Here is a 27,700-nt window from a genome sequence, read left to right on the forward strand (position 1 = left end):
ATATATATATATATATATATATACATATATGGCAGATGGCCATAATTGAAGCAATACTGCTTTTGTACTTCCACAGCATTCTTTTTGTTAGAAAGTAATCGTCAGAAAATATCTAAAATGTGCATAAATGTGACGTGTAATGTTTATAACTTAAAAAGCGAGTGAAATGAAAAATATATTTTCCTCCTTCTAATCTTGTGTTCCTTTGTTAATTGTTCATGTCTGTTGTTGCATGCTTAATGTTTTGTCAAAATCCCATTGTTCTCTTCCTGTAAATCTAAAATATTTTTGAAGAATCATCTTAAAGTCTGGGTATTTACATTCACATACCTAATTATATGTCATTTGGGGCGACTAGCTAACGCAACCCATCATATAAAACCCCACTTGACATTAGCTTGTGGGTCCCTACCAGGGCAGTCAACCACAACCTGTAGTTCAAGCAATTGTCTTTTCAACTGACACAGTAAGAGTTGGGCCTGGTGTCTTCAAAGCGTTAATGTAGAACTTGTAACCGCAATAAAGTCTTCCCAAAGGTTGGTGTTTAGTGTCCGCTGTGCTGAAATAAAAGACGCACGCCTTGGTGTGTTTAAGGATAGAAGTTGTTTGTCTTTATTTACCTGTAGGTATGATGTGCAACAAAGGTCCCACGGTCGGAATCAAACCCGCGACTTTGCAGTCATATGTAAACACTCTGCTACCAAGGATCTCAGGGTAGCTTACATTTTGAAGAAATATGAAGTGAAAGTGTAGAGACGTATTAATCATATCCCTCATTAATTAGACAAACACCGTTCAATTAGTTTCACATTCGTTTTTATTGGTCGGGTCTTCCAGCTCCCTTACCTTTTTCAGATATCTAAAACTCCTTTATGCCTTTAAGATATATTAAACATACAACACTGACCAAATAAAACAATACTGAATATCATAGCATTCCATCAATATATTACACATCTACATATCATGTTTAAAAGCCTGAATCGGCTTTGTGGTGCACAAATGTGAAAATACCATGGGGTCAAGTAAAGGGTGGAAATGCAGCCAGAATGCCAGCGTCATCTTAAAGGTTCTCATTCTTTTAGTGATCTGAGCAACACTTTACTTGAAGTATCTGAAACGTGAATGCCGCTGCTGTATATTTTAACTATGGCTTAACAGGGTTTGTTAAACATATTTAATCATTAACAAGCACTCTGCACGCTAACGATACACATTCAGCAGTTTTATTAACCAACATTTCCGCTTAGAGCATTGTGTGGTTTAATCAGTACAACATAAGAGAGATAGTGTGCAGTGTCGGGGCTTTCCAGGAAGAAAATGAAAACATAAAACACGTCATATTGATGTTATGCTTGTGTGCCGATGGCTCACAGTGTATCAGCCAGCGGTTGTCCTTCTACAGACAAACCAACCCTGTACTCAGATCAGTTGTACAAAGCTGGACTAATGTGAAGCAGCAGTTGAAGGCCGTTAGTGACTCCACTGCTACATACTGAGTTGTTGTACGGCCTGCTTCGAGATGGGATTTCTTACATTTTCCAGAATGCCTTTAAAAAAAAACTCCAGAAAGCACAAACTTCTTGCTTGTAGCTTGTTAGACTTCTAACTAGAGTTGTTGCTGGATCAGGTATCAGCGAGTAAGCAAGTCTATGCACCGATCGGATATCACGTGATCACATTATTATCACTAGCTAACCGATCTGTGCTACTGCACATGTGCGAACTAGCACGACACACCTAAACACTCTCGTGCACTCTATTTTTTCCCTGATGCTACATTTTGAACGACAGATTAAGCGAGCTAGTTAACGTTAGCCGTTAGCAGCCGGTGGGCAGCACAGTCCTAGAAATTACAATTTAAGTGTGGACCTTTTTAATGCAACAACAAATTGGTAAAAACTTCAACAGGAACTAAAATTCCATGATATAATGTTTTAGTAAATTAACATAGAATTTAATTGAATAGTCAGAGATGTCAATGCATCCCTAATTATGCACTGCAATATTTTCACTTTTCTTAGTAGAATTTAAACAATATCACATCAGCAGATATACAAATGAGTCTGACTTTGAATTGAATTAGCATTTAGGTGTCTGAATCCGTGCCACTGATTGAAGGAGAACTAAGCGCCTCAGTGGAATGCAGCCATTACTATTATTATTAGTTACACCTGCGTTTGACAGGTCAAAATGTGTGAGGTTGTCGAAAGGCACACTGGGTAGTGTAGTAAACCTCCTAAAAACAAATGTTACAGATTTATAATATAAGGGGAAGACATTATAAACTTAAAAACATTTCTTTTAAGTAATTCCTGTGCGATGACGACGAAATATCACAATTTAATTTAACTTCAAGTAAAGTGTTAACTTTCTTTTAGCAGGTTCATGGCTCGCTGTTGGCATCACGAGTACGAACCCCGGTGGCGACGCTGACATCTATCCAGCCAACAACATGTGCAAATTGATAACGGCCGGGCTGGGAAGCACTCAGAGAACATCCTAGGAGTGGTGCCGGACACACTTTACACTGGCTGCCTCCTCACCAGCAGCAACAGCGTGAGCCGCCTTCTTCCTTCCTCTCACATGCGTAGAGTCGTTCTCTCAGCGTATCGTACCGCTGAGTGTTCCTGTGGCATTAACGTTAAATACTGACGTTTTAATACATGATACGACGAGCCATACAAATACATCCATAATGCGGTTAATGAATCTGGTCGCACGATTATTCTTTCTCACTTCGGCTGCACACAAATATCCGCGACGACAAAGCTGGACTGACGGAAAGTGTAGCATGATTGGTGTGTGTGTGTGTGTGTGTGTGTGTGTGTGTGTGTGTGTGTGTGTGTGTGTGTGTGTGTGTGTGTGTGTGTGTGTCAGAGCCTAAATAAGTTTTCTTTAAAAGTGTAATACTGATATCAATATGAAAATGAATGATGTGCCAATAATGTGCGTTGTTACTCTTACTTTAACGGCAGTGTTGACGACATTTCTCCCCACAACTGACCTTTCGAACAGCGATCGTGACAAAAGACCAGCCATTACAGTCAAGCATTTCAAGCAAGTTTGTTACCAGTTTGTGGTGGTGTATCGGTGGAGTTCATTTCCACCATGAATGCGTGTTTTTTAGTATAAAAAATTTACCATAAATAACTGTGTGGGTGCCTTAGTTGTGTACAAATGGCCAAGGTTTGAAAGATGGTGCTCAAGTGTATGTCCGGCCCTACTGTGTGTGTGTGTGTGTGTGTGTGTGTGTGTGTGTGTGTGGCGTTAACCCTGTGTTGTATAAAAGGCCTTGTAACCAAAGGTGTTCTCTCCGCTGTAGGCCACATACAGGAAGCCGTCCTCGTCCTTCTCCTTGTCATAGAGTTGGCCCATAGTCAGACTGCAACACAGCACAAACAGCAGTTAAGCAGAATAAATTATATATGTATATATGTATGGGTCTGTGAAGATCAACGCCTCCAATAGTGGTTGTTTTGTGCTGATCGACAGAAATTTGAAGTGTTTTCCAAAAACCTAGAGCATTCCCAAAAGGACAAAACGCATGCAAAAAGCAGAAGCACAAACATTTTGAAAAAATGATTTCCACATTTTTTTTTAAAGGCTATAGACACAACAACTATAGGCCGAAAAAAATGCAGTCGTCCATCTAAAATGACTCTTTTGAATTTCAGACGTTAATAATATCAAATACTTACACACAAGTGTAAACAGGCAACTTTTTGCTAACACATTTGCTATTGGGCGGCAATCACTGCAAACAGGAACTGCTAATAGCTCATTCAGCTTAGTGGCAATTTGCAGAAAAGTAAATTAAATTATAGTATTATAAGGACTGGTCATCAAACTTGCTTTGCCCATTCATTCTTGAATACACTACACTTTTACATTACTCTTACTGTACATCTCACTTGTTTATAGTCCTGTTATCTGTTCATTTGAGCACTTTATTTTATATTTCACTTTATTTTATATTTTACTGTAAATTTTAATATGTTTCTACTTTTTGTACTGTTAATTGTTGTTGATTGTTTAATGTTACGCACCACCCGTCATGTCAAATTCCTTGTATGTGCAACATACTGTACCTTGGCAATGAATGGTTCTGATTCTGATTCAGATTTACAACCCAGCATGCACCTGCACTCTTTAACATCTTTATTCTAGCCATCAAAAATTATCACAGTACAAATATTTAATTTCAATATACTACCACCATGTAGTGATACCACATGCTGAGTGAGATGTGACAGGAACAGCAGATCTTCACTTGTTAAAGATGTTAAGAGTTGCAAGAGTTGGCTAGAATTTGAAAGACTTCAATTGAAAAAACGACACCCCTCCCTTCAGGCCTCCCTCCAAAACCACTTTGCCAAATACTGCTGGAGTACCAGACAAAAACCTCCAGCCCTGAAAAGTACCTTAAACCTGCATTCTCTCTAATGTCCATCAGGGGGCGACTCCTCTGGTTGTATAGAAGTCTATGAGAAAATGACTACTTCTCTCTTGATTTATTACCTCAGTAAAATCTCTAGTTTCAAGTCTTTTTCAATACAGCATGATGTTCATTTAGTAAATGATTGTCTATTTAGAGTCAAACAGACCATAAAGTGGAGTATGCTTTTGGGCGGGTTTGACTGATTGACAGGTCTCTACCACGGTCTCACTCCTCCGCAGTCAAAATATGGTCACTTCCGTTGATTGGTTGCGAAACAAACAACATTGCGAGGGCCGAAATCCAAGATGGCGACGGCAAAATCACAGAACTCAAGGCTTCAAAACATCAGTCCACAAACCAATGACTGACGCCACGATGATTACGTCCACTTCTTAAATACAGACTATGGCGTAGGTAGGCAATCTGGATCCAGTGCGGTAACAGTGGACTCTGCCATTACCAATAAAAACTACTATTCAGAAAAGGAATGAATTAATGCAAACAGATTGACTGGCTATCGCAGCAAAAATGCTGAGCATAAATAGAAACAAAAAATGTGTTTTAAAGATTAAAACTCAATACTTATTAAAGCCTCCACACATCTGGGAGAGAAGGAACCGGCTTCTGTCGGTTGAAAGGATGCTGGTGACCACGCCCAGCTGCGACCTTAGCGTGGTAGTGTAGTGCTGCGCTACAAGAGAGATTATCAGTTACACTTTAAGAGCTGTGAGTACCGGAGCCGGAGCTGGTGCAGGAGGTGGAGCGATACCAGCTAGATATAGTTGGACTCACCTCCACACACAGTACTGGCTCTGGAACCAAGCTCCTGGAGAAGGGTTGGACTTTGTCCTTTTCCGGAGTTGCCCAAGGTGAGAGGCGCCGGGCGAGAGTGGGGATACTCACGAGCCCCCCGGCTGAGCGCCGCTGTGTTGGATTTCTCCCTAGAGAACGAGAGGGTCCATGCGCCTACGGGTTGCAGGGAGCAAGGCTCTGACTGTGGTTTGTGCTTATGCACCAAACAGCAGTCCAGAGTATCCGGCCTTCTTGGAGTCGGTGGGAGGGGTCCTGGAAAGGGCGCCGCCTGCCGACTCCATAGTTCTCCTGGGGGACTTCAACGCTCACGTGGGCAATGACGGAGAAAGCTGGCGGGGGGTGATTGGGAGGAACGGCTTGCCTGATCTGAACCCGAGTGGTGTCCCGTTATTGGACTTCTGTGCTAGCCATGGTTTGGCCATAACGAACACCATGTTCGAACATAAGGTGGCTCATAAGTGTACCTGGTACCAGAACACCTTAGGCCGGAGATCAATGATCGACTTTGTAATCATATCATCTGATCTGCGGCCGTATATCTTGGACACTCGGGTGAAGAGAGGAGCAGAGCTGTCAACTGATCACCATCTGGTGGTGAGTTGGATCAGATGGCAGGGGAACCGGTTGGAAAGACCCGGCAAGCTCAAACGTATAGTAAGGGTGAACTGGGAACGTCTGGCGGAGGACAATGTCCGGGAGGTCTTTAACTCCCACCTCCGGAAGAACTTCTCACACATTCCGAGGGAGGTTGGGAACATGGAATCCGAATGGACCATGTTCAAAGCCTCTATTGTGGACGCGGCCGCTAGGAGCTGTGGCCGGAAGGTCATCGGTGCCTGTCGTGGCGGCAACCCGAGAACCCGGTGGTGGACACCGGAGGTGAGGGAAGCCGTCAAGCTGAAGAAGGAGGCCTTCAGGGCCTGTTTGGCCTGGGGGTCTCCTGAAGCAGCGGAGAGGTACCGGCAGGCCAGAAGGACTGCAGCTGCGGTGGTCGCGGGTGCTAAAACTCGGGCATGGGAGGAGTTCGGGGAGGCCATGGAGAAGGACTTTCGGTTGGCCTCAAGGAGGTTCTGGCAAACCATCCGACGGCTCAGGAAGGGAAAGCAGGGCCTACCCCAGGCTGTTCTCAGCAGGGGGGGGGGACTGTTGACCCGGACGCGGGACATCGTCGGGCGGAGGAAAGAGCACTTTGAGGAACTCCTAAACCCGACCAACATGTCCTCTGCAGAGGAGGCAGCGCCTGAAGACCTGGGGGGCTCACCCATATCCCTGGCAGAGGTCGCTAAGGTAGTCAAAAAGCTCCTTGGTGGCAAGGCGCTGGGGGTGGATGAGATCCGCCCTGAGATGCTGAAGGCGCTGGACACTGTTGGGCTGTCTTGGCTGACACGCCTCTTCAGTGTCGCATGGGGGTCGGGATCAGTGCCCTTGGACTGGCAGACCGGTGTGCTCGAATTATTGGGGTATCACACTACTCAGCCTCCCGGGGAAAGCTTATGCCAGGGTGCTGGAAAGGAGGCTCCGACCGTTTGTCGAACCTCGAATTCAAGAAGAGCAGTACGGATTCCGTCCCGGCCGTGGAACAGTGGACCAGCTCTTTACCCTCGCAAGACTACTGGAAGGGTTCTGGGAGTTTGCCCAACCAGTCCACATGTGTTTTGTGGACTTGGAGAAGGCTTTCGACCGGGTCCCTCGGGGGTTCTTGTGGGGGGTGCTGCGGGAGTATGGGGTGCCGGACCCGTTACAACGGGCGATCCGGTCTCTGTACGACTGCAGTAGGAGCTGTGTCCGCATTCTTGGCAATAAGTCAGAGCCTCCGCCAGGGCTGCCCTTTGTCACCGGTCCTGTTCGTGACTTTCATGGACAGGATTTCTATGCGCAGCCAGGGGGTGGAGAACGTCAGGTTCGGGGGTCTCGGGATCACCTCTTTTCTGTTTGCAGATGATGTGGTCCTGTTGGCCTCCTCGGCTCGTGACCTCCAGCATTCACTGGGGCGGTTTGCAGCCGAGTGTGAAGCGGCGGGGATGAGAGTTAGCACCTCCAAATCTGAGGCCATGGTGCTCTGCCGGGGTGGACCTATTAGTGCCGCGGTCTGCCTATTAGTGACCCCTGGTCTATAGGCTCTAATGAAAATGTATAGCAGCATCAATATGATATAAACACTCTGTGGCCCTCTAGAGAAAACTGCTTCAAGTCTATCTGAACTTTTTGTGAGAAAAAGAAAGACTTAGGGTATTTTGCATATTTTTTGGACACATCTGTGGAGTTATGCTTCCGACCTCTGTATCGGCGTTTCTCATGGCAGTGATTGACTGACATCTAAGTGCCATTGTTGCTAGGAGATGTGGACAGCCGATGAGGTCATTATTGATCTGCCTCTCCCTGATGTTCTAATCATAGACTGTATGTAAGAAGTGAATGAAGTGAACAAAGTCAACGTGATGTAACGCGTTGATTTGTGGACTGCGGTTTGGAAGCCTCAAATTCCAAATTTTGTCCGTCGCCATTTTTGGGTGAAGCTAAGTACAACGGAATAACATTTTTAGGAGATCAAAACTTTTATGAAGTGAAAACACACTGTTAAAGTTCCAAGACGAAAATAAACAGACCGGACAACGCCGTGGTAGCCACACCCCTAAAGCATACCCTGCTTTCTGGTCTAGTTGACTCTTAATGGGACCATTATTTACTAAATGAACATCAAGACTTGAAACTAGAGATTGAGACCATAAATTCATGTTTACAATTTTTACGAAAGCTTCTTCCACTATTACGACGGCCGAATGAAGGGTTGTTCTCACCTGGATTGGGGGACAGTTTTGTCGACAAAGAGGAAGATGGCTTTCTCCGAAGGTAGTTGGATGCGTTTCCTGATGATCCACATGAACTGGGCCACTGTGATGTCAGAGGGCACCAGGTACTTCCTCTTATCAATGTCCACTATCTGAGAGCCGGAGACCTTCTCCACTATCACCTGGAGCACATACATTAACAGAAAAATCAGGTGTGATTTGGCACGCTCTAATATGCAATTTCACAGTTTTATGAATGTTAGTTGCTATCTAAAAATGTCAGTAACATATGTCACTAGTAATCGACGGTGATAAGCCTGACGAGCAAAACCTTACTTCCACGCCACTATTTTTTCTCGTAAATTTGTCGGATTAACCAAGTTTTTTTCTCATACATTTTATGACTTGATTATAAGTTTTTCTCAGAATGTAACCCCCTCCCTCTGCTCCGTAAATATATTTATTTTTTAACTACAATGGCCCCAATATGCGGCCGTTGATGAGTGATGGGACTGGCTGAAAGCATTCAGGCTGTGGGCCTTAAAACCAGCTAAAAAACGTTAATTATTAATTGAGAGAAACAGCGATATATTCCCTGTGGGTTTATCATGACAAGCGACCCCCTTTACATTACACATGGTCATCTGATCCATTGCTTATATAATAATATTGACTTTGCAGCTTTAAAGTGTTGTTGCAACTTGTTTCTAAGAAAAGCACAATACAATACAATCCTACCCAGGTGCCACTGGAATCCAATTCTACAAATAGTATAATACTAATAATATTAGTGTAGCCTGATCTGTATCTGACACTGTGCAGTAATACAGGGTTTAAACAGAATGTGGATGACTATTTTTGAGTGAGGACAAAAGATTATACTTTTTTAAATAGTTGCATGTGTGACGCCCACCAATGTGCTTTCACATGTAAATTGGTGTGTTTTGTGTTATGTACAGCCAATATGGTTTGCAGTGAGCATTGTATATGCTAGAAATATAATAATTTTATAAAGGACTGACGTGATTTCATTGTGTATGGAGTGTGCATTCCACCCTGTGGCCAGCAGGGTGCTTTTTGCTTTGCTTCGGGCAGGCTTTACAACAGTAGAGTTATGACCATAATGGCGCGATGCCGTTTCCTCATTCTGTGGAGCAGGCGAGATGAACAGACGTGAAATTGCCCTGTGTCATTTGTGTGTCTTGTTTACAGAATATTATCATCTGGCTACTTGGTACCAGTCCTGAGAGCGGACAAATCCTTGCCTGGACCCCAGGTTGGGAACCACTGGTCTTGAAATGAATGTAAATGTCTTTGCAGTACTACTTTGCTCTAGTTTACAATGCCCCCCAGTGTTGAGCCTTGTCTCTTTTGTGAGGTCTAACAATGCAGTGAGCTGTCTTCCCATTAATTAAGCAGATGCAGAACGCAGGAATTACTCAAGGGGATTGAGTTTAACAGGCTTTATAATCCACACAAAAGGCCCAGAGTGTGTGTGTTTCCTCAGTCCCTCTGTATGCACTCTGATCGGAGGTGTCACTCGTTATGCTATATTCCCTTCCTACCATCGTGGCAGCATGGTTTTTCCTGGTGTGTCAGGTTCGAACTTCACAAACCGGAAAGTGTGTTTAGTAAACAGTAGAAATAAGCATGGAGGCCAGTGAACATGTCATGGTGTGTTTTCTTTTCATATGTCACTTAGTCAGTTTCTCTTTCAAACTAGTGGTGATGACTGGCGAATTCCGAATAAAGGCATTTGATTGTGAGAACATCCTGAAGGTTTCCGTATAGGTTACTCTGCAGTGTACAATAAGGTGTCATCAGAGTTGTTCCATAGATGGTTTTAAGTTTTAAGGAACTTTGTGAGTAATGGAGCCACTCTGATTTGATTGAATAAAAACTGGGATTCTTCATCTGGGTCACAGTTGGAACTCTGCTTCTCTGAGCTACTCTCCTAATCTGCCTTACCGGACTATTATTACCACGCACTCGTTCTCTTCTGCACTCGCTCCTTATCTCTTGACTCTGTTGATCGCTCTATGGGGCCTTTGTCAAACCTCTCCCTACCCGATTTCACGCAGTTTGGACATTCGTGTGGTGGGTCCGCCAGATTGAGTGCCATCCCAAACTAAATAGCAGGAAGTGGAAGTGCAAAAGCGTGTTGCGTTCGTCATGGAAGATGCTGCGAAGGATTGTTCCGCGCAACTACCTGAACAAATGTAAACTGCTCTAACTAAGGTAGACATTTAATACTGTCATACAGACGTCAACAAGTTAAAGGTTACATTGTACTATGGATGAAATGTCTTGTCTAGAAAACGGTAGTTCATTTGATTGTTAAAAAACGAGAAGCTCATAAACAAGAGTTAAAAACGAGGAGAGGTTTACCAAAAAAGGAAATGCCACAAAGGTAGTAGCATGGGAGTACGTTTATTTATTTTTTTTGCTTTAGGTTCTCTGTATATATTTATTTTTATTCTTAAACCCTGTGAATCTTTGCACATCCACTAGAATATACCTTTGCCAAGCTCTTTCATTTCAAACAGATACATTGTACACATTTTTTTAATAATAGGCCTATTATTTAATATATTAACTGTCTTTTTTTTTGTCTATATGTATGTTTCCTGTTAATGCACCAAAACTTCAAAGCAAACTTGTATGTTAAAACTCACTTGGCAATAGACCAGATTTTGATTCTTCTTTATAGGCTTAAAGACCTATTTTATGTGGAGTGAATGTAATGACTCCACTGTTCCCTCACTGTTATTTATGTCCAGTGGCGGCTGGTGGAACATTTTCTAGGTAGGGCTGTACCACATCCAATCAATTTCAGCAAACATCCCAGTATGATTTAATGCAAAAACATTAAGGTATCAAATACACATTACTACTTTGCAGTTAAATATTTTACATTTATTCCAACACAAAACAAAGCAGTAAATAACATCTGACAAACACGTCAGGACATCTTATTTTTGTCACACTCAGGCAATTCAGTATAATATAATAACATATATCATATAATAATATTCAGTATAATATAAAACACACATACGTATATATATATATATATATATATATATATATATATATATATATATATATACACTCTAAACAATTTCACCATAAAATAAGGGTAACTTACTGGCAGCAGGGACGCCAGTAATTCACAGTTTTTTTACGGTGAACCAAATGTAATTTACTTTTACGGTATACTGGATTACGGTATGTGATAGTAGGATAACTGGGTTTTACAGTGATTTTAAGGTACATACCAGAATGTTACCGTTTATTTACAAAGGGTAATACAACCCAATACTTTTGCATTTAATTCCTATCCTAAAATAAAAGAATAACAATAATCATTCAATACATAATTGTTGCAGTTTAATACATGTTTTCAAGACAAACAATAAAGAAACATTTGTATTACATCACAAAACTCACAATGTACTGCATGTTTAGAAGAAAACAAGTCACACTCCGCATACCACTCTAAGGATATGTACCTACTGCTGAACAGCATACCACTCCAGGGATAGGTACATATCGCTGAACCACAGTGTCATACCATCGGCCACTTTTCGATCTCGGTGTCATTCCCTCAGACACTGAATTAAAATAGCATTAACAACAGTGTAATAGAACTGCATCACAGTCTAGCTTGTTAACAAGTCGTATACACATTTATAGTTAATTTAAACTGCATGAACTCACACATGAATGAAAACAATAAAGAGAGACAACACCTTAAAAGAGGACTTGACTGCAGCGTCTGGCTGGTATCCTCAATCTCTGACGAGTGACTGTAAAACAAACAAAATAAAAACTTTAGAAACACAATGTTCTGAACTTCTGGAAAGCTCAATGACATCCAGGATAAACACTTAAAAGAAACTTTGGGTGTGCAGCTGTGGGTTTGCATGTGCCTCACATATGTTAACATATCAGTGCAAGTCTTTACATGTGATGAGCTGATTATGTTAGGTGAAGAAATTAAGCTAAGACAATGGGCCACAATGGACTAAGTTCAACAATAAAATGAGTTTGATCTGGTGTTAATGTTGCTCCTGGGAGAACACGTAACGTTACTGTTAGCGTTACCTCAACTGTTCATCGTCTTGAACACACGTACATAACATTATCGTACCGTTTGCGGTCCTACAGTCGGTTCAATAATAGCACAAGTAAACACAAGTTAGGTTACTAACGTTACATCTTAACACTGTAATTGGTGATTAACTTTATTTATGTTAACTTAACTTGCTATGCTGTTAGCTAGCTAACCTTTCTAAGGCTACTTGAGCTCGAGCTAGCTAACGTTACAGAGCTAGCTCTACTAATATTAGCAACCTAATGCAATGAAACAGACCAAGTGAAACATTATCCGAGATGTTAGCAGTTCAATGATCATGAAGACAAAACAATAATGGAGACTTTGAATTTCGGATGATAAGCGTAAATTACCTCGACTCCTCGGTTGATCTCCACATGGCTGTGGCTCAGAAGGATGAACTGAAGCTGTTGTGTCCAAAATCACGTTCAGGAGCAGTCGGTCACATCTTGTCACTCAAAAATGAATTTTAGGCAATAAGCAGTTTGAATCATAAAAATATTCTATCGTCATTACAGACACTTTAACCTACAATAGACAGTACGATGTAGATTGATTGTGATTCACTGAACTTGTATAGAGAAGCGTGTATCCACCTCTTCACAACCTCTTTTAAAACTCCATCTTAAAACGAAAACGATCTCCGTCCACACGTCGTTTCAGCATCTCCATTCACACTAAAACTCCTGAAAATGAATATCACGTGACTATTCACATACACTGTGCATGCGTGTGGGTGCCGATGTAAACAGAAAGTAGATTGGTTGCTTCGTTAAAAAAAAATACGACATAGTCTTTAATAATGAAAGGTCGTGTTTGATACTTAAGATCTTCTCTAAAATCTTCCTCTATGAACTCAAACAGACACAGTCCGTGAAAATATATTATTTTTCAGACTTAACGTTACAGCGCTGCGGGTCTTGCTCTCTCTCTCTCTCTCTCTCTCTCTCACACATAAAATCAACACTTACACGTAAAGGTTTACTAGATTATGGGTCCATAAATGTGGTCAACACGCGTCTCTCACTCGTTCCCTCTCGGTTTCCTTTTTGTCTGTTCTCACTCGTAGCTCTGCTGGTGGCTTATCTGTCACACTGGAGAGCAATTACTGCTTTGGCTCCTTTTACATTTTATCTTCGGACTTCACAATACTTGTGCACAGCAAAATAAGCATTATTAAGAAAAGGAAAGTCCTCCGTTGTGTGTCCATCACCCTCCCTAAAGCCGCTAACCGTGACTTCAGACGGCCGCTCCGTAGGTCTGATAACGCCGCTGGACACGCCGCTCACTAATCGCTCCATTAAAAGCTGTTTCCTCCTTAATAATGCAGACTTTAACTGAAGAACAGCTGCTAGTAAAGACAACAAGGTCAGCATCGCCTGTAATCAGTTGTCCATGTTAAATTAACCTGGTAGTCGATCGGTAACCAAGGCTGTTGTTTATGATTTCCGGGAAACGGTCACGTGATAGGTGTGTGACGAATCAGAGAAGGACACGTCATGACTGCTAAGAACCAATCAAGTAGCGAACACGGGTGTGGGCGTCATTGTTTCCAAATGTATCCGTTTTTGACCGTCCACAAGAATATGCAACCCCGGCGTTTTCAAACGTATCCGTCTTCGGGAGGGTTTTCAAACTCCTCCGTTTTCTGTGCTCGAAAACGCCGGCGTAGTGTGGACGCTCAGTGTAAACGTAGCAAAACATATGCGTTTTCAAATGGAAATGGAGTAGTGTGGATGTGGCCTTACATTCTCAGACAAATGCTTCATATCCCTCACTCCCGTACTGTCCATGCTGGATCTGTCCCCATTGTTTTAAAAAGCTAAATAAGTTATTAGCATGACTGCATCCAGTTAGCCAAACCTTTCTGGTGTACCAGCTACTAGAAAAGCTTCGCATGTTCTGCTTCCCTTTCCCGCTAGTCTGCTGTCTGATTGTGAGGTCAAGCTGATCTGGGATCAGCTCTTTCACCTGCAGTTTCTCCGCCAAAGTTCTCCTCTCAAAAGGGTCTTGGAGGAGTAGTGCTTGCGCTCGCCTGTAGAGACTAGTCCTGACAAGGACGCGCAGTTTAAGGGTGATACAAATTTTGCCCCATGCTGAATGTATTTGAGGACGCTGATTGGCTGAATTGTATGTCATTCATTCATATAATTAATCAGCAATTGGCTAAACTGCTTCACAGACCCGCCTCCTGTGGGTGCCCTACTGCCCTCTATTGACCAGCCGCCACTGCTTATGTCGCTCATTATTAGCGCTGTGTGTAACAGTTGCCGCTTGATGCGAAATCATGGTTGCTGTTGCTGTCAGAGAGAAGGAAAGTTCGTTCCCAAAGCTCGCTGCTGTGTTTACACCCTCCACCTTTTAAGAAGGGTGCTTCATTCAGCTGAGAGTGTGACAACAAGAGTGGGGAGGTTCCGGTTTGAGAAAGACCCTATCTTTACCCTTTACCCCCATCCTACCTCCCCCCTCTTACTCACCGGTACTCTGTCAGGATATTTGTTGCGTATTTTGGCTGACTCCACACATCGGTGCTCTGAGGGAGAGAGGGGAAACAAACAGGAAGTCAGGATTAAAAGGGATGAGTGAGGCCTCCTGGGAGCCTTCCTCCTCTAGTGCCTTTAATGCAAACCACAGCCAAGCCTAGTCTGCCAGTACTCCATATGTGGGACCAAACTCAGCATAAAGACAGACACCTGGACAGACGGACTATGTGATTATCTTCTCTAATTTTAGTGATCTTAATCGCAACAGTCTTTATTAAATGATACTAAACATGTTGGTACTTCTCACTATCAAAGAGTGATGTGCTTCTTTGTGGGCAGGACCAGATGCAGCAGGCAGACACTGAACAGAGGCCAGAAAAGTGATGGGCGATAAGATGTGGTGGATCCATTTAGGCTCTCATTAGCCCAGATAAGAGGCCTACTTTTGGAATCGTCTCGAGTTGCTTTAAAAAAAAAAAGGACGGTGGAGGTTAACTGAAGAGGATGTGAACAGGGGAAGCTTAAAGGAGCTGAGGAGCTCTTGGTGCTGCAAATCAAACTTGGCCCAGTGTGGGGGAACTTCACCAAACTCCATTCAGAATTCTGTTAAATGAATATTCACCCTGACTCATTACAATGTTCACGTTAGTGGGACATGTTACAAGCTCTGAAACAAATATTAAGATCATACTCTTAAATTTGGCACCCACTTAGTACACAGTCCCTGCTCATTTCAATTAAATATATTGCTGTTATTTAAAAGAAACAAATAAACGTTTGCTGTATTTTGTCAGCATAATGTCAGCATAATGTCCCAGAGGCAGTGTGGAGCAATGCGAAAAGTTACTATTGAGAGAAAGGACTTCTTTGTGTTGTATCATTTTGAATTATCTAACGTCACTACAATAAGCCATTGCCTACCAATATGTATGGCAGTGAAACTTTCCCATGCAAACATAAGATAGGTTTAAGGGGGGGGGGGGGGGGGGGGCTGACTAATATGATGGATCAGCAACGTTAAACGTGAACCCGATTCAACAGCGGTCATTTCACTTGCAGGCGGAACATGTTAGCATTTGTTGCTAGTCATGCAACGTTAGCCGCTATGGATCGGTCGTTTGCGGGTCGCATGCGTTTCTGCACCTATGCGGAATGATATGGCAAAATCGCGGAGGGAGCAAAACAGAAAGGGAGAGCGCATGACATGACAAGAGCATCTCTCGTTTCATAACAATCCAAACCCCGTTACCGAGGGAATGGTCCTCTTTAAACATCCATTTCATCTTTGCTGGGTCCCCGCACTGAGGCGTGATGGTGGCGAGGAAAAGGCTGGCTTCTAAATCAGCGGATAATGTCGGCGTGACGTCCAAAAAATCCCGACAAAGCGATCAAAACAAAACGTCAACAATGTCTCTCTGCCCGAAGCTTCTAACTGTCCGTCTAGCTGTGAGGTGACGTCACAGTCTGACAGAAGGGGTGGTGATAACGATGCTACCTTCAAGTTCTCCCGGAAACTATCAATCCATCAATTGCCAGGCACTGGTGGAAGAAGTACTCAGACCTTTTACTTAATGCTATAGTGCAGAATACTTAGTTACTTTGTTAAGTAAAAATCCTGCATTCAAAAAAGCACTGGCAAGTATTGACATCAAAACATACTTAAAGTACCAAAAATAAAAGTACTCATTATGCAGAATGGCCCATTTCAGAATAATGTTTATTATATGGTACTGGATTATAGTTATTGACACATTAATGTGTACCTTACTTCAGAGGACGGCTGAGCCGACGGTGAGCAGCTAACTGTGCTAACAACAACAACAGTGCTGTCAGTGCTAACAAACAAGTTGGAACCAACGACTCCATAGGGCTGGACGTGTTATCAGCTGTTATACCGTATCATAATGTATTAAATAATTATATATATTTTTGCATTAATATAAATCTTAAGCAAGGTAAATCTCTGATTACAGCACACACAGAGGGACTGGGATATTTTATATTGATACTCTGAATTTGCCTGATATCAGACAGAATTGTAAATAAATTGTATTTTATGACAAAATATAGTAATATGTACAGGAGTTACATGGGCTGTATTAAAAGGGGAAGGGGGCCCATTGAGGCTCCATATGTACAGGGCCCAGATGGGTTGTGCTACGCCACTGCTCCCACTCAGTGAGAATAACTACAGAAGTGTCAATCAACTGTTGGCAAAATGGCTTCAAAGCCACCATTGCTGTCACTTACGTAAAATAACTAATTTTGCAAAATAAAGCCCAAAAAGGTTTTTAAAAATGTAGTTTGTATCTCTAAATAGGTAACACTATAAGAGTAGCACATTTAGGCTATTTAAACTATGTGCGAGAGGGCCACTTGATTGGGATAACTGCGCGTGAACACTCCCACAGCGGAATAACAAAGGGATTTCTGTTCGTCCCATTGTACCGATATTGATTGAATGCAGCACGAATGTATATCCATGGTAACCGTGCGACGCTAGGCTAAGCTGAAACATGGCGCGGTGTATGGCACAAGACTAGCCAGGTGGCTAACGTAAATAGCATGTTTATACGCTACGTTTTGCCAAAAATACGCTCTCTTTTACTTACCGAGGGTTAATCTGTGTCTACTCATGCTAATCCTCCGTCGCATCCACTTAGTTTTACTCACGTACCATATATGCTAGCTTAAACGTTAGCTTGACTCAGCTAGCTAACTAGCCGGCTGACTTGATGATACATAACACTCGCGGCCACGAACGCTATTTATACAGTTATCTATGGCTTTCTATGACGTCTATTCTCACCCGGCTTTGATTCGGTACAAAACGAGTGTTTGCACGAAAGCCACCCTGTTTCTGGTTGTGGTTTTGTGCCTCACCTACATCTCACCTCTGCTCGTTGCCTACAGGAGCCAAGGTACAGTAACTTACTGTAATGTCCAACTCGAGCTAAAATATTATGACCGTTGCTTATGTGGCTATTGCTTATTTAGAAACTTTAAACACGTTTTGTGATGTGTAAATGCGCGTTTGTTAGTAGACGTGCTTGCCCGCTGTTTAACAATGATTGCCATGCTATTTAAGGTTTCTGGATAAAAAGAAAGACCTATGAGGAACAACCGGTTGTGCGGTTCCAGTACCAGACTCTGCTGGTGGCAGCAACCAGTACTCGGGGAGACTATGTGGCCTGGAGCTCCTTCCCCCATCTTAACAACATGCTTGGGGCCAATCTCCGGATCCCTTCTGTCTCTGTGAGAACACAGTCAGTTCCCTCACACGTGTCCCATGGGCCGTGTACTTGCATAATAATCAAGTCAAACACCGCTGTTTTTTATAACTCAGAGGTGATTTGTCTTATCAAACTACTTAACAGTATGTTTTTTTCTTTTCTGCGTGGGTGAACACACTCTACAGGTGAGAGAAGACGACCAGAACCAGGATGGGAAGTCGGATCTCCTGATTTTTCAACTGCAGCTACCTCTAAAACCGGAGGAACAGGTGTACAGTGTCCAACTGCTGCTCACCTTCAGCTACAAGCTCTTTGTATGTATTCCACACCCGGGTTATCCAGACCAGTCTCAGTCGAAGTTCCCACTAAAGTAAAGCTCATTATGTCTTTGCGTTCTCCCCAGCGGATGTCCACAGTGGTGATGCAGAGCCTGGCTTATGTGCAACACTCCTCTTCCGTTCCCGGAGCTAAGCTGTCGGTCAGCGGAGACCTGAGGCTGCTGCAGAGGACACCGCTGCCTCACCGGGGACTGTACGACATATACAATGTGAGAGTTCACCCATCCACCTGTTCTTCTTCTCTTGTTTTCTCCTTTCCCTTTTAAGCAATCAACAAAAATGTATGAAAAAGGCAAATTTATGAATTGGGAGAGCTGAAATGGGAGGCCGATGTTTGTGAAGCGAGGAGAGACTGGACTACAGTGAAGTGTGCAAATATAGTCTTCCCACAAATGTGCTTATGAAACTGTTTTTTAAAAGGTGGCTACTGCCAAAAACCAAGATGGCTACAGCCAAAATGTTTACTGAAACCTTTAAAATGGCACTCCACGAACCAATGAGTTATCCAACTTCTTGTTGACTACATCAGTTACTTAGATACAGTCTAAGTGGAGGACGAGTCCAAGAGAGAGCAGAGAGCGTGGAGGCGGAGCAGCGCTTCGCTGTCGTCGCTGTCATCGCTAATATTATCCATCTACCTCGAGTCTCATTTACATGAAATATAAAACATAATCATAATGAACGTAAACAATACTCGCTATAGCTTGAGCAATATGTCTGCCTGGCTTTGTTGAAGATTCCGGGTCAGTGCACTGCCAGGTACGCGGGTGCAGGTAGACAGGCCGGTAGGCCGTCCAATCATTTCATTCAGCCCGCATGGAATGATTGGATAGGCTTATTACAGCGTTATGACAGCCGCAGATACCAGATTTCTTTTTTTCGTCAAAGAATTTGATTTATTGATTTCTGTCAGGATGTAAGGAAAATTTCAACAAATATAACAAAATGTGTTTCCAAAATGAATTGCCTACCCCAACTTTAAAGTGTCTTTTTTTTTCTCAAGGTGTCAGTGATCGATGGCTCCAGCCACTTTGCAAGTGCGTACAACCTTGACAACATAATTCAGAGCTACCAGGAAAGAAACTGTAAGTTGACAAAGCAACCTATTTTGCTTGCTTGCTTTTATTGCTGCTGTGTATATACTGTGTGACTAAACCTGGAACTTAAGCTAAACCACCACCTTTGAGTGGACTTAAATCTTACTTATTACATCCACTGCATAACATGTGGATATTGTAATGATGACAACTCTCACTTTTCTCTCTGTCTCTTCGTCCCTTTCTTTTTTTCCTACCATAGTGACCACAGTACTGTCCTGTCCCATGCCAGTCTGGACTGTGGGGCGCGCTGCTGGCTCTCCCTTTCAGCTCAACGCTGAGATCCGGTACCCTATGGAGGTCATTAGATATCCTTTAATAAATGCAGGAAGGTGTTGTTCTTTTACATCGCTTCTGAAGATGACAGATACCGTTTTTGGGAAAAATGTATTTGAGTGGTCGGAAGAGTAAAAAGGTGCTTTACAAATGCAAGTTCATTTATCATTTAATTGAATGTTGAAAATACAATACCCAAGCTGTGGTCTGCATCTGCACAAAATATTTCCAACAGTATTTGTGTATTTCAGTGAAGAGGCTGACCTCACAAGAAGATCTACATCACTCTACCGTGGTTCATGGTACAAGTGCATATTATATAGTCAGGGTAACATCCGTCTGTCTGTGTTTGTGTACACCAGGGGTGGCCAACCCGCGGCTCCCGAGCCGCATGCGGCTCTTTGCCCGGTTTCATGCGGCTCTTACGTTCATATCAATGTTTGTATTTGTGTTTGTGTATGTTTTAATGTGCGTGTTCGCTTCGCTTGAGTTAAATACGGTATTTTCGTCAAACGCACATGTGCGGCCACAGATTACGTTCCTCGTCGACCCATTTAACGCCGAGACGGACTGTTTGAAAGCCCCGCTAGTCACAGATGAGGCTGCGGCTGAGTTAGAGATGATCGATCTTTGTGAGGAGGACCAACTCAAACCTGCTTTAAGGGACGGGACCATTGAGTTCTGGAAAAGTGTGCCAATGAAAAAATACCCCAATGTCAAACGGGCTGCGTTAAGATACTGTCAATGTTTGGGTCAACATACGTCTGCGAGTCTGTGTTTTCTACCCTGAAACACGTGAAATCAAAGCATCGATCTGTTCTGACTGACACCCATGTGAAAGAATTGCTTCGAGTGGCAACAACGGAATACAAGCCAGATTTGAAGAGGATTGTTCAAGGCAAGGAATGCTAGAAGTCCCACTAAGTAACATGCATAGTAAAAGAAAAACACTATTGTAAATTATTATATTTTTGTTTGTGGACTTGGTTGAACTGAGAGTTTGTCTGTGTGACACAGTGCACACAATGTTCATTGTTGAAAATGACTGGCCTGTGGTCTTAGGAGTCCATTTCTGTCATTATCATGTTGGTGTGTGACATTTACAATAAATCTGGCTGAGCAAAGGTATGTGTGTGTGTGAGGAAGGGATAGGGTGATGTTCATGTGTGCCCATGTGTATGATGTGGCTCTTTGCGGTAACACAGTAAAAAATGTGGCTCTTGGTCTCTGACTGGTTGGCCACCCCTGGTGTACACAATGTAAAACAGCACATGAACTTTGTCCTTACAGGACTTATTGCTGGAGAGAGGGTAATCTGAATATTTTACAGCACCTAGCGCCGGACATTTGTTTATTAATGATAAAAAACATGTCCAGATCGCAATTTTTTTCTCTCTACTATTTATCCCTTCAAGATAATGTATCCATCTTTTGGTAGAAAAATTCCCAATGAAGCCTGCTCCCTGTGAGGCATCGTGAGTAACCATTGTCATTGTCATTTTTCAAGTTAGCTCCAAAAAAACGAATTCCTTTCACCTCCGCACTGCGAGATACTTTGGCAAACAAAGCTGAAACGATCGGCATGGCAGTTGTTTATTTAGTTTAAGTTGAAGCTGCTCCTCATTGTCTTTGAATTGTTCCTTAAATGAGCAGGATCCATCCATCTTGCTTATTTAGTGCAAGCGCGACCGGCGTAGCTACGTCAACAAAGCAAGGAGTAGCTCTGATGCATTTGTTCGCAAATATTAGTTTGAAGCTACATAAATGTTCAGGATGTTGCTGTGAAGTTATCCTCTTTATTTACGCCTTAACCCATCTCCTGCCACCTATCGGCCTGGCTTCTGGGAAACTATCAAATTTGCCTGGATTCAATACGTCAGCGTTCTCCTCGTCTTCCTCTGGGTCTTTGAACGCGTGCAGAGATTTGTTTTCCAGAACCAGGTTCTAACCACCGTACCTGTACCAGTGGGAAGACCTCATCTGTCGTGATGCAGTGGTGCGGTGCTTTGACCTCTGGGTATACAAGAACAGACTACATGTCTCACAGGGACTCACCAACACTGATGCTATGCTAATATCCATTAGGTCAGTTTTGCAAATACAAAACACCTACACACCAAATTCTTCCTTTTTTCACTTTAAGATTTAGCTTTCTAGTTTGTCCTCTTCACTTAACCAGTAATGAGCAATGAACCTCCAAGCAAGAACTTGCTGTATTCCCTTCATGATTTGGCTGTATTTTATACAAACATGCACAAATTCATTTATATGAAAATGCATTCCTTCTTTTACCTCTATTTGAAACTATGGACATTTCTAGAAATTACTTACAGATTTTCTATATTTTTACTATTTGTATGTCTATGACAACTTGTTACAGTAATTAAAGAAGTTCTTTTGCGGATGAGCTCATTTAATTATTTCTGTTGTAGAAAGCTTTAGGTGATGGATAATAAAAAAAACGATTTGTACATTTTAACGTTTGGTATTGCAATGCTTTTATTTAATTTCATCTTTATCTCCACCGGGAGAATCAGTCATTCGCGTGTGTGCTTGCGTGAGAGAATGAGTGTGCACCTCTGTGTCTGTCCACGGCCAATCTTGCATTCTGCTGCAGGAAACGGCATAATATTTTGGGTGGAGATTTATGGCTTTTCATACCACCTCTGCTAGTTGAAGTCACTCACACTTTCCCGAAACACCTTTTATTGCCTGTGTCATACTGCCTTCTGTAATGGTAATTTTTAACATAGTATACAGTATATTTCTACTCAGTATATTGTATTATTACATAAGTAATTTTGCTCTGAACTTTATTGAACTTCACCGTGTCTCTGTTGTGCAAAAGAAGAGTTCTCCCTTTCCTGTTCACAAAGATAACTAACTGTGTTGTATGAGAGTTCCAGCACCAAGGCCTTTGGGCCGCTTGTTGTGGTTGCTGGCCGTTTGTTTTTCATGGTTGTTCCTATCAGTCTGAGACCAAAAGTCTGAGACCGAAACATTGGCCATCGGCCCCACCTTTGCTCATTCTGTATAAAGAAAGCTTGTTCACTTTTTTCTTGGTTCTTCCTCACTGAGACTGTACGCATTCTGTTGTGATGATTGAATCTTCTCTGCACAGAGAATAAATACTTGGGTCATCCTGGGTTTTGGTATTATGTATTTCAGCAGTAAAAGATTTATGCAAAGCGGTATAGGAATATTTTCCACCACAATAGGCATCACGAACAGGATACATAGTTTGATAACTTTTTGATCTTTGAGTAACTTTTCACTGCCACGGTCTCAAGAGCATACTGGCCAAATCTGAAGTAAATCGGGTCAAATCTCTAGGAGGAGTTCATTAGAGCAGTGTTTTCACCTTTTCTGAGCCGCGGCACACTTTTTACATTACAAAGATCCCGCGGCACACCAACAACCAAAAACGTTACAAAATGACACATTTTAGCATAATACAGCATATATGCCATGGTGTCAAACTCAATCACAGAGAGGGACAAAACAAAAAATTGGGACTACGTTTTTTTTTTACTCATTAGGTGAAATTGGACATTTTCTCACGGCACACTATTGTGCCGTGGCACAGCAGTTGAAAATCACTGCGTTAGAGTATGGAGCCTTGAAATCGTCAAACGTCATTAAATAAAAAATGTCCGACTTCCTGTTTCATTCAGTGAATAACTACAAAAGAGGATTTTTTTGTACGTGCCATCACGTTACACATACCTACCAAATTTCATACAGCTAGTTGAAACCCAATATTGGGGCTACTCAATAGGAGGCGCTATCGAGCCAATATGTCACACTGGACACCCCAATCAGACTGCAATTTTCACCACGACTGCCTTGTGTGCTAAATTTCTAAATGTTACCTGTATCCCAAGCACCTCCTTTTCTTGATGAAATACCCACGATAATAATAATAATGACAATAGGTCCACCTGCTCAGGCCCTAATTAGAAGAACAATAGGTCCTCCGCTCCGGCTACATCGGTGTTCGGGCCCTAATAAGAATAATAAACATTTGAAGAACAATAGGTCCTTCGCTCCGACTACGTCGGTGCTCGTGCCCTAATTAGAAGAACAATAGGTCCTCCGCTCCGGCAGTAAGAAGTCCTTCTCGATTCATGGACGCACGCCAGTGAAGACAGTCGAGCCTCCCCACTTGTATTTCTTGAATACGTTTTAATGCATTTGAGGGCTGAAAATGTCCGCTCCACAGAGGCAGCAGATATTGGGATTGTCACCGCCCAACATGTCACGCTAGCCCACTGACCAATCACGTACTTGTAGGCCAGCTAGCAGCTCTGACACGTCAAAGAATACGCCCAACATGTCAAACTCAAATCTGATTGGTTGAAGACGATGACAATCAACAACATCGTCCCCATTCACTTAAACTGCACTTGGATTCACTGGTGAGTCTGCAGGCCTGGGGCCTCTCTTCTTACCTAGAGACACAGAGGTGAAATCTGATTGGATAAAAGCTCTACTTAAAACAAGCTGCACTGGAAGCAGAGCAACTGAGGAAGACAGTAGCTGTGCAATGAGAATATATGCTAATGGCAATATTTTTATAATACATGTAGTGTATTTATGAAAAATTATAGATATAACTTTGTGATTCTGTCTAGGCCAGCAGAGAAGGCCTTACTGGCCCTGACGGCCCACCACTGATATTCATGCATAAGTAATTTTGCTCTGAACTTTGTTGAACTTCACCGTGTCTCTGTTGTGCAAAAGAAGAATTCTCCCTTGCCTGTTCACAAAGATTGTTCACAAAGATACAACTGTGTTGTATGAGAGTTCCAGTGCCAAGGCCTTTGGGCCGCTTGTTGTGGTTGCTAACCGTTTGTTTTTCATTGTTGTTCCTATCAGTCTGAGACCAAAAGTCTGAGACCGAAATGTCTATCATTGGCCATCGGCCCCCACCTTTGCTCATTCTGTATTTTTTCTTGGTTCTTCCTCACTGAGACTGTACGCATTCTGTTGTGATGATTGAACCTTCTCTGCACAGAGAATAAATACTAAGACATCCTGGGTTTCGGTATTATGTATTTCAGCAGTAAAAGGTTCATGCAAAGCGGGTATAGGAATATTTTCCACCACACTTCCTACTTTAATTTCATTTTTTTAAGTGAAGAGATTCATTTGTAATTAATAGCAAAGAAAACAGTTTGACTATTTAATAATGAAAATTGTTGCGCAACTATGGAACAGAAATAGTAAGAAGAGTCGATTAACAGACTTTGGAATTTTATTGAAATAATGCTCTTCTGTTCTTAATTACTAATATGTAAAACGGACTAATCTTTGAATGACAACTTTAGAGGATGTTTTTTTACTGCTTTATTTCCATTTAATAATGGCTTATGAAATAATGTGATGTGCTTTGTGGGAGGATAATCTGCAGCACTTTAAATGGCAAGAGTCATGGTTTTCATTTTCCCTTATGACTCACTGTTCAAGGACATTTTTGTTTGTATATGTGCATGGATTGTGTGTGTGTGTGTGTGTGTAATTCTGGACCAGTACCACTGTATTAGCTCATTTAAGCCACTACATCTGCCAGTTTGGGTTGGACCAGACTGGCTAGTAAGAGGCACACCCTGTTTGCTCAATTTCACCGCCCAAAGTTCTCATCTGCTCTTAATTAAATTCCTTTTTGCCATTTTGCAGCCGCCTTCATGTCGATTAATACAGTGCAGCTAGAGAGATAGAGGTTGTACAATTGGGTATTTAAAACAAGACAACAAGGAGAATTAAATTATTGTGTGTGTGTTTATGGTAATATCTGGCATTAAAGGGAGAGTTCACCCAAAATCTAAACAAACTATTTTTCAAGAAAATGAAACTGTTCACAACGAGGTCTGTGGACTATCTAAAGTAACTGGGTCATGATTTCTGGAAAGTGACATTGCTGTTGAGTTTTCAAATTAATGTTTTAGTCGTTTTGAGCACCACAACACCGAGGGACATATAGTCTAAATATATTAGAGAGAAGGCACCATATCTCTATAAAATTTGAATTGCCTTGTTTACCACTTAACCAGCTAATATAATGTATTGTGATATCGTTTTAACATCTTGAGGGAAGTGTAAGTAAAGGAGCCGCGGAGATGACAGCCAGGCTAACTGCTCTGTGACGCTGCACTTAGCCACCCACAGCGGCGCTTTGAGCAAAATGCTAACGTCAGCAAGCTAAAATACTAACAATGCACAATGGTAAATGGTCTTGTATAGCACTTTTCTAGTCTTCCAACCAAACAAGAAGATTATCCACATTATCCAAAATATACGTCATGTATTTGGCATATAGTGGTAAATGAGGCAGGCAAGGTCAAAGAGTTCAATCATTGTTTTGTTAAATTGTACACAATGGCCTACACAGTTGAGACTCAGAACAATTATTGGACCACTGTGAATGTGTGGCAATTCAGCACGGACCAAAATCCCGAGTGACTTTTTTTATCCTGTGCTTTCAAAAGAAGGGACATTACGATTTAGAGCTTGTGAAATGTTCAGAAAGGATTTCAAGGCCTGTGGTTATCAATCAATATTTGTAAACCCAAGCTTTAAAGATTTTTATCTTGTACAAAACCTTTGAAAAACAGCTTTTGTGAGTCCTTGTGACAGATATGCATACAAAGAGAAAAAATGAACCTGACACTGCTCTCTCTATTGCAATTTCTTGTGTGAAACCTTTCACAATGTTATAGTGTTTATGTAGTGTCCCACACCGTTCATGAAACGTTTTAGTTTGATTTGTGTCCGTGCTGAGTGTCGCACAGTTTTCTGCTTTGAATTTGATGTTTACAAAAACAGTTCATTTTTGCGTTCTACCTGTTTGCATGAATTCCTCATGTCGTTTTTGATGATGTGTTGCTCCTCCCCTCCTGCAGGTTTACAGTCAGGTAGTAGCCTGAAGCCTCAGGTGAACAGTTAACATTTTCAGAGATGACTAGGCTGTTAAAGTCACTGTGTCTGTGCATGCAGGAAACATCTGGGTGTATCAGTGCAGTTGTGTAACATTTCCCTCTTCCCTCCTTCAGGAGGGTAGCAGACAGGCATTTGATTCAGCAAAGCTCAGCAGCAAAGCAAAAGGGAGAGCAGCTGTATCACAAACCTGTATGCTGCAGCCCGGCCTACAGAAATCATGAAAGCAGTTACTTTATCGTTGCTATTCCAGGTAACACTAGTAGTGTTAAGTGGCAACATATTTACAACAATGGGCTGTTTGAAATATGTCACACTCATACACACTTTTTTTTAGCAGTAGATTCAAGGCAGTTGAACATAGAGCAGAACTAAGCTGTGTTAGCCAACCCAAATTCAACAGAGCTTGGATTTTGCATTTACTGTAACTTCTGACTGTCACTCCTGACAATAAACCACACTGGGCTGCATTACTTGCCCGAAATTTGGTATTTGATTTATGAACAGAATGATTATAGTCACATAATGGTGTGTGTACAAATCATACTGCAATTCTTTCATATCTGCATACCAGCCCCATGTGGGAGTGGACGACGCCATCATCTACCTGCTGCAACGAGCTCAGTCGCACCTGGATGGAACGGGTGGCTCTGTGAGAATCACTTTCTTTGATTTCTCCAGTGCATTTAACTGAGGGAGAAGCTGCGGGTGGTGGGGGTTGACACGTCCACCGTCTTCTGGATCACTGACTACCTCACAGGCAGACCACAGTTTGTCCGACTGGGCCGTGTGCTGTCTGATACGGTGGTCAGTGGTACTGGAGCTACACAGGGAACTGTTCTGTCTCCCCTCCTGTTCACCTTATACACCACTGACTTCCAATACAACTCGGGGTCATGCCATCTGCAGAAGTTCTCTGATGACTCTGCAGTGGTCGGGTGTATAAGGGACGGATGGGAGGAGTACAGGGCAGTAGTGGATGACTTTGTGGAGTGGGCCGGTAGAAATCATCTGCTTCTGAACGTGGCCAAGACCAGAGAGATGGTGGTTGACTTCAGGAGGAAGACGACAACTCCACAACCGCTGAGAGTTCTGGGAGAGGACGTAGACATGATGGAGGAGTACAAGTTCCTGGGTGTCTCCATCGACAACAGACTGAACTGGAAGACCAACATCA

The 27,700-nt window shown here is 42.4% G+C and overlaps 2 protein-coding genes across 2 annotated transcripts; one reads left to right on the top strand and one right to left on the bottom strand.

The window, feature by feature from the left end:
* Positions 1-811: 811 nt before the first annotated feature.
* gabarapl2 (GABA(A) receptor-associated protein like 2) lies at positions 812-16,037 on the bottom strand. Its single transcript, XM_079163073.1, has 4 exons — positions 15,893-16,037; positions 14,638-14,693; positions 8,053-8,225; positions 812-3,385 (listed from the first exon to the last, which is right to left on the bottom strand). Exons 1-4 carry the CDS (start codon positions 15,924-15,926, stop codon positions 3,271-3,273), a joined length of 378 nt encoding a protein of 125 aa, XP_079019199.1. The 5' UTR covers positions 15,927-16,037; the 3' UTR covers positions 812-3,270.
* Positions 16,038-17,212: 1,175 nt separating this feature from the next.
* On the top strand, positions 17,213-21,990 carry tmem231 (transmembrane protein 231). Its single transcript, XM_079162592.1, has 7 exons — positions 17,213-17,564; positions 17,732-17,898; positions 18,062-18,190; positions 18,280-18,423; positions 19,218-19,299; positions 19,514-19,619; positions 21,414-21,990. The coding sequence occupies exons 1-7, from the start codon at positions 17,426-17,428 to the stop codon at positions 21,574-21,576; spliced, it is 930 nt and encodes a 309-aa protein (XP_079018718.1). The 5' UTR covers positions 17,213-17,425; the 3' UTR covers positions 21,577-21,990.
* The last annotated feature ends 5,710 nt before the right edge of the window (positions 21,991-27,700 follow it).

The sequence above is a fragment of the Pholis gunnellus genome, assembly GCF_910591455.1.
Source record: "Pholis gunnellus genome assembly, chromosome: 7".
NCBI classification, from domain to species: domain Eukaryota; kingdom Metazoa; phylum Chordata; class Actinopteri; order Perciformes; family Pholidae; genus Pholis; species Pholis gunnellus.

What these genes read in the sequence shown, in the direction of transcription:
- tmem231 (XM_079162592.1), top strand. Translation starts at nt 17,426, where the DNA reads ATGGCTTTCTATGACGTCTATTCTCACCCGGCTTTGATTCGGTACAAA. An exon ending in TCCGGATCCCTTCTGTCTCT is followed by an intron (nt 17,899 to 18,061) that starts GTGAGAACACAG and finishes CACACTCTACAG; the next exon opens with GTGAGAGAAGACGACCAGAA. An exon ending in TACCCTATGGAGGTCATTAG is followed by an intron (nt 19,620 to 21,413) that starts ATATCCTTTAAT and finishes ATCTCCTGCCAC; the next exon opens with CTATCGGCCTGGCTTCTGGG.
- gabarapl2 (XM_079163073.1), bottom strand. Translation starts at nt 15,926, where the DNA reads ATGAAATGGATGTTTAAAGAGGACCATTCCCTCG. An exon ending in TAAAGAGGACCATTCCCTCG is followed by an intron (nt 14,694 to 15,892) that starts GTAACGGGGTTT and finishes TCTCTCCCTCAG; the next exon opens with AGCACCGATGTGTGGAGTCA. An exon ending in AATATCCTGACAGAGTACCG is followed by an intron (nt 8,226 to 14,637) that starts GTGAGTAAGAGG and finishes TATGTGCTCCAG; the next exon opens with GTGATAGTGGAGAAGGTCTC.